Genomic DNA, 11,121 nt, shown 5'->3' with positions numbered 1-11,121 from the left:
CAACCCAAGGATCAAACCCAGGTCTCCTGCATTGCAGGCAGATTCCTTACCAGCTGAGCCACTAGGGAAGCCCAAGAATATAGATATAGCGACAACCACCTGAGGCTTAGGCTTCCATCTTGTGGTTTTATTTATTTTTTGCTTTTGCTTCAGAACAGTTTTATTAGTTTGGATACACTTTATCCACACTAAGCTTTTCCTCTTCTACTTTGATACACATATTTACTCGGAGTCTTCATCGAGGTCTTCGTCGCCCCATAGCTCATATAGTGTAATGTTATTGTGTTTATCAGCAGGTACCTCAAAACTGGGAAGACTGAGCTTACTGCCGGTTGCCATGGCGAGTTTCAGATTCCGCGCCCTGGATACAAACTTCACAAGGTCCGTCTCAAGCTGGTTTAAGGTATCGAACATATAGTCTTTGTTGGGGAAAGCCTTTTTCTTTTTCTTTCCTGAAGAGCCAAGTGAACTGCCCCAGAGGGCAGGAAGAGTCTCTACAGTACTCTCGTCACTGTCTCCTGGAAACATCTGTATCACAAACAGCACAACAAGGAGAAAAAGCCAATGCAACTTGCTCCCAAGCCAGCCTCGGTCATGCTCTGGTAGATTCTGCTGACTTTGAAAGTGTCTTCTGCAGGGCACCTTCCCGGGGAGTTCTATGGTGTCATCTCTCAGACAATAAAACACAAAAGCACACAAAGAGGAGACACACGCAGACCAGAAAATGAACCGTATTACAGACTGCATGGTGAGCAGAGAGGAACTGGCTCACGCAGACCAGAAAATGAACCGTATTACAGACTGCATGGTGAGCAGAGAGGAACTGGCTCCTGTGTGCTTGTCTGCCCTGGCATCTGGAGACTGAGGACCAGGCAGGGCTGGGCCCTTGGTGATGTCACAGAGGGACCCGCCCTGGCCAGGACCCTTCTGGCCATTGTGATGACTTCAGGGCAGAGATCAAGGAGGCTTGCAGGGGTCAACTGGGAGTTGGGCTTAAAGGGAAATGGTGACATTTCCAGCAGGCCATCCAAAAAGAGGCAGGGAGTGACAGAATGCCATCTCCTTGCCAGTGTATCCTTTCTGAACCTGGTGCTCTACTGGGAGGGTGGATCTATCTTCTATTTTTAGTTTTCCCTTTGTTGAATCCAAACACTGTGGTAAGCAGAGAAGACCCACAGGCTTGTGCCCCTGTGGAGTAGAGAGCCAAAAGGGAAAGAAAGACATTAACCAGAGGCCACAAACTAGGAGCTACTGATGTGCTTCGTGTGGCCTACACTGCTTGTAACGATGACTGTGTTCAGTCACCTCTGAGCCTTTGAGACCCCGTGGACTGTAGCCCAGCAGGCTCCCCTGTCCATGGGATTTCCCAGGCAAGGTTACTGGAGTGGGTTGCCATTTTCTGCTCCACATCTTGTGGTTTTCTTCTCTCCTCCCTGCTCTGCCATTTTCTTGGGTGAATTCACTTTCTATCACTCTGGTGCTTTCCTTAATAGGTTCATCTATTCAGCCATTCATTTATTCCACAAATATTCATTGAGCACCTTTGATGTGCTGGCTAATTAATAAGCCAATCTCAGATACTGATAAGTTCTTAGAGGTGGATAAAGAGGAGAAAAACTGGAGAGTCAGCTGGGCAGCCATTGTTGCAGAGCCAGTGTGGCTGGAGCTCTGGGCAGACACCATGGGGCAGAAGGAGGGATGGTGGTGCAAGCCCCTCCTCCTGCCAGGGTGGAGATGGGATCCTCTTCATGTTCAGGACAAAGGGAAGTCACAGATGATTTTCAGTCAGGAAGTGGTTCCATCAGGTTTATGTTTGGGAAAGGTATCTGGCTAGGTTGGGGATAATGAAGCCAGGGCAGCAATCCCAGAGGTCCTGGGAGGCCATTCAGTGGTCCAGGTGGGAGATGAGTGTGTCCTAAGAAAAATGGGCTTTCCTTATGCCTCAGCTGGTGAAGAATCAGCCTGCAATGCAGGAGACCTGGGTTCAATCTCTGGGTTGGCAAGATCCCCTGGAGAAGGGAAAGGCTACCCACTCCAGTATTCTGGCTTGGAGAATTTCATGGACTGTACAGTCCATAGGGTCACAAAGAGTTGGTCATGACTGAGCAACTTTCACACTAAGAAAAAGCAGTGAACACAGAATGGCATGAATGGATGACTCCAAGGTGTTCAAGAAGGTCAATTCACAAGACCCGGCGAAGGGTGAGTCAGGGAGCGGGGTGGGGGGAAGCCCAGGATGTAGACTCGGATCCTGGAGGGTAGATCCAGAGAGGATGCCTTTTAGTGAGAAATGGGACTCTGCAAGGGTCCCACTGGCAGGGAGGACCTTGAGTTTGGTTTTGGTGAATTAGTGCTTGGAGGCGCTTGTGCAAATAGCAAGTTGGAGGAGGCAGAAAAAGGGAAGTTTGTGGATTTGATATATTTCCAGGGGGAAAACAATAAGATCTTTAGATCCACTGAACACTGGGAATCAAAGAGGCAGAAGTGATGTGGAGGAACCCGAGTCTCCGGCTTGTATCTCCTGGAAAGATGATGGTGGCGTTTGTGACAAATATTTTTACTTGTTTGCCTTTTACTTTTGTTTGGGGTGGGATTAATTTAGCTGACCATAGGAGAATAGTTTGCCTGTACATTTTAAGAACGTTAAAGTGAAACATATGTTGGTCACAGAAATTTGGGGCCATGCTAAACCAATATCCTAGAAATAAAACCCTCATCTCCAAGAAAAAATAGTGAGTTGGCCAGAAATTTCATTTGGATTTTTGGGGGCAAGATCTTATGGAAAAACCCAAATGAGCTTCCTGACCAACCCAATACAAATTTTGTGCATTAACCCAGAATAATCAGAAGAACTGATTATTCATTCATCAGTTCTTGTTTTATCAAGAGAATGTGAGTTTGCTTATAATACTCCCAGACCATTGTCTCTCAAAAATCGTTGAATTCCAGTAGCGATTAAAAAAAGTCCCAGATTGTGGGGGAGGGATGGATTGGGAGCTTGGGATTAGCAGGTGCAAACTATTATATAAAAAATTGACAAACAGTGGGTCCCACAGTAAAACACAGGGAACTAGATCCAATATCTGTGATAAACCATAATGGAAAAGAGCGCGAAAAGAATGTTTTTGTATATATAACTAAATCACTTTGCTGTACAGCAGAAATTAACACAAACTTGTAAATCAACTATACTTCAATTTAAAGATTCCATCCCTGACTTAAAAAAAGGAAAAGTCTCAGATTATAACCTGACAATGTAACCTGAAAGCTGCTCACACCTGCTGAATCACTTCCTAAACTCTCATGAAAACAACAGTTTCTCTTGTTCCCAGTGCAGCTTAGAGCCACAAAAATTAATTACATCACCTGCAAAATTAATCCTATGTTTTGCATCCGAAGGTCAATGTTCAGACAGAAATGGTTTAGTGATTTCAAACACAGGGCTGAGCACATAAATATTTATCACAGGAGGACAGGAACTCACTGTACACGCGTGTTTGCCTTATCAGGCAGTTACCTGGGGCAACGAGTAAGTCTGTCTGCTTCCTGTCCCAATTTCTTTTGCCCAAGACCTTGGGCAATTGTTTATTGGACAGAGTGTTCTGTCCCTTTTCCCTTCTTCTGGGAATAAAGGCACAGAGTGCCAAACAAACACACCTCCTAGTCTACCAATACCTGATTTCTGGAGAGGAGAGGGTTCTAGGTGTTTGCTAGAAAGATCCAACAACACTTACGAAAGAGAAAACTGTTGGCTACACCCAGCAGAGAACAGAAAGCATGCATTTCCCCATTCCTGACTTGCTTGTTTTCATTTCAGTTTTGAATGCTTTCCGTGGACTTTATGGAATGTTCAAGCTTTTGATAGTGAAGATGATATAACAGAGATACGGGCAAACAACAGTTCCCGATCGTGATTTATGGTGAATGCACAGCCTTGTATTTTATTAGTTTTCTATGTTCATAAGATGAGAATGTTAAAGAAACATTGGCCAAGTCAGCTTGAATCTGGCTACATATTTGTTTTGGCCACTCTGAGCTTTCATTTCACAAGTTCTCATACGAACCAGCTGAGGCCATTGTTACATAAGAAAGTTCAGCTGGACCGTGCCAACAAGTCAACTCAGCATTTCTCTGTCTCCCCACGGTGGTCTCAAGGAATGGCTTCGTGAATCTTCTGACTTAGACTAAATAAACTCATATGCAGGGAAACTCTGACAAGTTATTTTTCAAGTGTTAGTTTCCATAGCCTCCAAGATTCTGGTTCTCACTAATGGATCAGTAGACACCCAGTGTAGATTTATCAGAATCAATTTCAAGTTTATTAGTCTCTTCCACCTGCTGACCTACTAACTCTGAAGGTTTACTAGCAACTCCAGATTGTTGTCTTTTAATTTGCATTTAATTTTGCACATATTTTAATTTGCATTAAATTCAACAGGCCATTTATATCTCTTTCTGAATTGCCTGTGGAGTTTTGATATTACCTATGCAAAGGAAAGGAGCTTCCCTGGTGGCTCAGATGGTAAAGCGTCTGCCTGCAATGCAGGAGACCTGGGTTTGATCCCTGAGTTGGGAAGATCCCCTGGAGATGGAAATGGCAACCCACTCCAGTATTCTTGCCTGGAGAATCCCACGGACGGAGGAGCATGGTAGGCTACAGTCCATGGGGTCGCAAAGAGTTGGACATGACTGAGAGAGCTTCACATGTAAAGGATAGGGCTTCCCTGGTATCTCAGACTGTGAAGAATCTGCCTACAATGCAGGAGCCCTGGGTCAGGAAGATCCCCTGAAGAACGCAATGGCTCCCCATGCCAGTATTCTCACCTGGAGAATTCCATGGACAGAGAAGCCTGGCAGGCTACAGTCCATGTGGTGCAAAGAGTCGGACATGGCTGAGCAACTAACACACACCTATAAAGGATATTTTGGAAGAAAAGCTATAACAAACCTAGAAAACATAATAAAAAGCAGAGATATCACTTAGCTGACAAAGGTCCATGTAATCAGAGATATGGTTTTTCTAGTAGCCATGTACGGATATGAGAGTTGGACCATAAAGAAGCTTGAGGGTAGAAGAACTGACGCTTTCAAGATTCTTTAGAGTCCCTTGGACAGCAAGGAGATCAAATCAATCAATCCTTAAGGAAATCAACCCTGAATACTCACTAGAAGGACTGATGCTGAAGCTAAAGCTCCAATGCCTTGACCACCTGATGCAAAGAGTCATCTTATTGGAAAAAACCCTAGTGCTGGGAAAGATTGAGGGCAGAAGGAAAGGCGGGTGACAGAGAATCAGATAGTTGGATGACATCACCAACACAATGAATGGACATGAATTTAAGCAAACTCTGGGAAATAATGAAGGACAGGGAAGCCTGGCATGCTGTGGTCCATGGGGTCACAAGGAGTCGGATATGGCTTAGAGACTGAACAACAACAAAATGTAAAGGGTATCAAGGGTATCAACATTTCTTTGTTAATTACCAACTATCCTTTGGGCATCTCTCTGGTCTTGGGCATTGTGGGAAGATTCTTCTGTTTGTTCTAAATGTACCCCTGCCAAGCTTTGTGAGATAATCCTTCCAACTAATTTCCCAAAATTTGGTAAACAAGGTCATGTTATTATTTAACGACTGCCTGAGGACAGGGGTTGGTCTATCTTGTGCATTTTGAACCCTAGGTGTTCCCAGACCAAGTAGGCATTTCATAAATATTTGTCTAATGGACAGAAAATCCTTCAGAAATTATTTTCTAGTTTCCCTTGATCCATCCTCTTAATAGGTGAAAGAAAAAAAAAATAGCTAACTTTTTTATTCTAACCCCAACAACAATCTCCCCTCATTGTGATTATTTTAATGGTTCTCCTTCAAGCTATTTTCTTGACACACAATAATTTAAAATGTGCACTTCCCTGGTGGTCCAGTGACTAAGACTCCATGCTCCCATGCAAGGGGCCTAGGTTTTATCCTTGGTTGGGGAACTAGATCCCATATGCCAATACTAAGAATTAACATGCCACAACTAAAAAAAAGAAAAAAAAATTCTTGTGTGCTGCAACTAAGAGCTGGCACAGTCAAATAAATAAAACTTTTTACAAAAATATTTAAAAGTGTATATGGAATCCCAGGTTATACCCAAAAATATGGGCATATTTTCATAAAATCCTGCCTGATGTGTTTTATGAGTTTTTGGCCACAGGGATCTATTAGCCAGTGTGTTCAATGGAATAGTCTATTGTAACTCCCTGAAAACTGATATAATGGAGCTTATTGTCCTGTAATTATCACTTGTGTTATGATGCCAAGTTTCACTGATTCATTAGCTTGTGCTTGTCCTTCCTGAAACGAGTTTTCAGGACTACACAGTCCTACGCACGTGTGGCATAGGTGATGCATCACAACTATGAATGAACTGAGGAATTCTGCGTGGCTCCCTCTTGCTCCAGAACCTCCTTCACGTCCAAGTTCAATTGTACCTGAGTGTCAGCCCTGTTCATCCATTCCCTGTTTATTGGGCATTGACTCTGTGTCAGATATTACATGAGGCACCAGCAGCAGAGATTTTTGCCTGGAGCTAATGATTTCTTTTCAAAAGTGGATTCAACCTGGGTAGCTATCACATGAATCACAGATGTCTTGGTGTGAATTTATTTACGAGGTCCCTCAAGTTCACCAAGCCCGGAAGGGGTGGAGTTGAGCTTCCCACCCAGGCAGTCTGGCTTCATGTATTCCAAAAGTGTCATCCAACCACGTCATCATTTGGGGAGGATACACATTATTGGGATGGGTCTGCCATTCCCAAACATGTTTGGAATTACTCTCTTGGAATCTGATGAGAAGTTGAAGAGCTCAGGGGGACTTCCCTGGTGGTCCAGTGGTTAAGACTCTGCACTTCCAGTTCAGGGGGCATGGGTTCCATTCCTGGTTGGACAGCTAAGATCCTGAATGCCAAGCAGCGCAGCCAAAAAAAAAAAGAGAGAGAAATGGAAAGAATCTAATTACAGCTCTACTAGCAAGCAGATAAGATATTATAAGTGAATGGCTTCAGTTCTCCAGCTCCTGTTTCCTCCTGTGTAAAACGAGATCAGACCCATCTTATGAGATTCCTTTCAGCTCAACAAATCTGTGGTCCTATCTCAACAACAGGATCTCCTTTTGTTATGAGCTTGACTTCTATATAAAATGGGGAGATATACAGACTTGCTTGGCTTATTGTGCTGAGTTGTTGGCAGATGAGCTGAGATAAGGTGGCGAAGACAAAATGATGAAGCGTGAGCTGGATGTAAGTTACAGTCTTGTGATGATATGTTCTCCAGTCTTCAGGCCACTGCTACTTTCTCTCACCTGCAACTCATTTTTTAAATAAATTTTTATTGGAATATAATTGCTCTACAGTATCATGTTAGTTTCTACTGTAGAGCAAAGTGAATCGTCTGTATGTATATCAACTCCTTTTTGGATTTCCTTCTCATTCAGGTCACCACAGAGCACTGAGCTATACAGTAGGTTCTCATTAGTCATGTCCGACTCTTTGCAACCCTATGGACTATGGCCTGTCAGCCTCTTCTGTCCATGGGATTCTCCCAGCAAGAATCCTGGAGTGGGTTGCGGTGTCTTCCTCTAGGGGATCTTCCCAACCAAGGGACTGAACCCGAGTCTCCTGCAGCTCTTGCATTGCAGGCAGATTCTTTACCCCTGAGGCACTGGGAAAGCCCAATTATCTATATTATACATACTATCAATAGTGTGTATATTTTGAAATTCACGAATAAAAATGCATGGTGCATCAATGTTGTGCCTATACCTTTCCGGGCACTGGAGAAAGAGCAGCCATATAGACCCAGTGCTCAAGAAGCTTAACTTACGTTCAAGTGAAAGGTGGACACAAAGATAAGACAACTGAACACATACGTTCAGCTAAGTTGAGAAGACTGCCGAGGAAGCTGGCTAAAGGCTGAGCCGAAGACACACAGCTCACCCCGCAGAGCTCAGTCTCCTAGAGGAAAGAGGTCTAGTCTGAGATCTGAAGGCTACTACTAGAGGTTGAATTGTACCTGCCCACCCCTCAAGATCTGTCAAAGGTCCAACACCTAGTACCTGTGAAAGTCACCTTATTTGGAAATAAGGTTGTGATAGAAACAGTTAAAATGAGGTCATACTGGAGTGGGACTTCCCTGGTGGTCCAGTGGCTAGTTGGGTTCCCCAGGTGGTGCAGCAGTAAAGAACCCACCTGCCAATGCAGGAGACGCAAGAGATGCCGCTTCGATCCCTGGGTCAGGAAGATCCCCTGGAGGAGGAAATGGCAATCCACTCCAGTATTCTTGCCTGGAAAATTCCACAGACAGAGGAGCCTGGCAGGCTACAGTCTATGGGGTTGCACAGAGTCAGATGCAACTGTGCACACAAGCTGGAGTAGGATGGACCGTCACTCAGTATGACTGGTATCCTTAGAAAAAGAGACAAACGCAAAGGAAAATGCCATGAGAAGATGGAGGCAGAGGACTTCCTTGCTGGTCCAGTGCTTTAAGAATCCTCCCGCCAGTGCCGGGGACACCGGTTTCACCCCTTGTTGAGGAAGATTCCACATGCTACAGGGCAACAAGCCTGCATGCCTCAACTGTCAAGCCTGTGCACTCTAGGGCCAGTGGTCTGCAACACGAGAGGCCCATGCACAAGAGAAAGCATGTGTGCAGCCACAAAGACCCAGCACAGCCAAAAATACGTAAGTGAATAAAATGTTTAAAACATGAAGATGGAGGCAGAGGCCAGACCGATGCAGCACAAGCCAGGGACTGCAGGGGGCACGAGAAGCTGCACCAGGCAAGGAAGGAATCTTCCCTTTGGGTTTCTAAAGGAATGCAACTCTGCCAACATCCTGATTTTGGACTTCTTACTTCCAGAACTCTGGAATTGCTGTTTTAAATCACTCAGTTTTCAGTCATTTGTTTCAGCAGCCCTAAGAAACCAATTCCAGTGCAAAGGAGCTGGGCGCACAGAGGATGAAGGCAGAGGGTCCCAGGGCTGCAGAAACAGCATTTGCAATGTCTCTAAGGAGGCAGAAACCTCAGCAAATGCAAGGAACCAAGACAAAGCTCAGAAGGTGCAGCTCTGCCAGGAACAAGTTCTACTGGGGAATTTGTCTGGATGCTTGTGATGGTGATGGGACTTGTGAAGGGTGGTCAGCCGGAGAACAGCAGAACGTGCCTGGTGAGAAGGGATGGAGGGAGCTGGAGCCCACAACCTCATCAGGAGGTTAGTGACCCCTGGCTTGGCATGGGGCCGTGAGAGGATGGTGGTGCTGGGTTCTGGAGTAAATGTCAGAGAAAAAGCTAAGTAGACCAAGAGTGGATCAGGTTCGCGCATGCAGAAAGGAGAGGAAACACAAGTATGCCTAAATTTTAGATAAATGCTTTAATGAAATTAGTTTTCAGGCTGGTGGGTGGTGATGCTCTTCATGAGAAGGTGAAAATTGGGGAGGAGAAGGTTCAGGTGGGGTGTGAACACCACGGGTTTGCTGAGCTGATGTGACTTGGCTCCGTCTTTGCTCTTGCTTATCAAATGGCATCAGGTGACTTGGCCGATTCCAAGATTCAAGTCCCCTTGTCCTCCTCAAAAGGGTTGCAGGAACCCCTGTAGCAGATATCAGGAGAGCCTCTTGCCTCCAAAAGGAGTTTCAGTGACGTCGTTCCAAAGGGCGTGATCATTTGACTAATCCTCACGCTTTGAAGAGGAAACACCCTTGGAATACGTAAGTTCTGGTGTGTTTGTAAAAACAGTAGATCTCATTTCTTCAGAGCCAGACCTTGTGAGTCCAGATTTAGAAAGATCGTGTCAGAGCACGTCGTAAAGATGCCTCACTACATTATCAAAGACATTTTGCTTAGAAATAAATAATAAATGTATTTTCCCATTCCCATTTAATGAGGACCTTTTTAAGTTAAACATGAGCCAAGAGTCCCATGATTGAAGCAACATGTAACTAGAAATTCGTAACCATCGTACCAATGGCAGTTTCAGCTTGTGACTCGGTTTTTCTCGGACTTTGGATGATGTTCATGATCATAGAAAAATGGACTAGCTTGTGTGGTGGTTATGTTTATATGAAATGCTCTGTAATATAAGGCTGGGGAAATGACTATAAATACAGTGTTTGAGATGACAGTCAAAAGGCAGCGGTAACACAACATTGTAAATTACCTATATGTCAATAAATAATTAAAATAACCATTAAAGATGTACTGTACAGTACTTAGAACTATATGTAATATTTTGTAATAATCTATAAGGAAAAAGAATCTGAAAAATATGTATATATAATAAATATATAAAATACTAAATCACTTTGCTCTACACCTGAAACTAATACAACATTATAAATCAACTATACTTCAATTAAAAATAAAATAAATAATCAACAAGGATTGATTGTACTGTATAGTACAGAGAATTATGTTCAATACTTTGTAGTTATCTCTAAAGGAAAAGAATCTCAAAAAGATTATATATGTACACATATATATATAATGTATGAAAGTAGCTCAGTTTTGTCCAGCTCTTTGAGACTCCCAGAATACTGGGGTATTCTGGAAAGAGAAAGAGCCTTTCTCTTCTCCAGGGGATCTTCCCAACCCAGGGATTGAACCCAGGTCTCCCTCATTGCAGGCAGATTCTTTACCAGCTGAGCCACAAGGGAAGCCTGTATATCTGTATATATACTTAAAACTGAGTCCTTTTGCTATACACCTGAAACTAACACAACCTTGTAAGTCAACTAGACTTTCATAAAAACAATTTTTAAAGGTAGAAGCTTAAGAGGGCTGAGCGCAAAATAATTGATGTCTTTGAACTGTGGTGTTGGAGAAGACTCTTGAGAGTCCCTAGGACTGCAAGGAGATCCAACCAGTCCATCCTAAGGGAAATTGGTCCTGGGTGTTCATTGAAAGGACTGATGTTAAAGCTGAAACTCCAGTATTTTGGCCACCTGATGCGAAGAGCTGACTCATTTGAAAAGACCCTGATGTTGGGAAAGATTGAAGGCAGGAGAAGGGGACGACAGAGGATGAGATGGTTAGATGGCATCACCGGCTCAATGGACATGAGTTTGGGTAAACCCCAGGAGTTG

General features: G+C 43.9%; 1 protein-coding gene across 1 annotated transcript; it reads right to left on the bottom strand.

The window, feature by feature from the left end:
* Positions 1-222: 222 nt before the first annotated feature.
* LOC138090173 (protein FAM209-like) lies at positions 223-747 on the bottom strand. The gene has a single exon (XM_068985646.1). It carries the CDS (start codon positions 745-747, stop codon positions 223-225), a length of 525 nt encoding a protein of 174 aa, XP_068841747.1.
* Positions 748-11,121: the final 10,374 nt, after the last annotated feature.

Source organism: Capricornis sumatraensis, chromosome 14, assembly GCF_032405125.1.
Source record: "Capricornis sumatraensis isolate serow.1 chromosome 14, serow.2, whole genome shotgun sequence".
Taxonomy (NCBI): Eukaryota; Metazoa; Chordata; class Mammalia; order Artiodactyla; family Bovidae; genus Capricornis; species Capricornis sumatraensis.
This window is presented reverse-complemented; position numbering and strand designations above follow the sequence as displayed.

What these genes read in the sequence shown, in the direction of transcription:
- LOC138090173 (XM_068985646.1), bottom strand. Translation starts at nt 747, where the DNA reads ATGCAGTCTGTAATACGGTTCATTTTCTGGTCTGCGTGTGTCTCCTCT.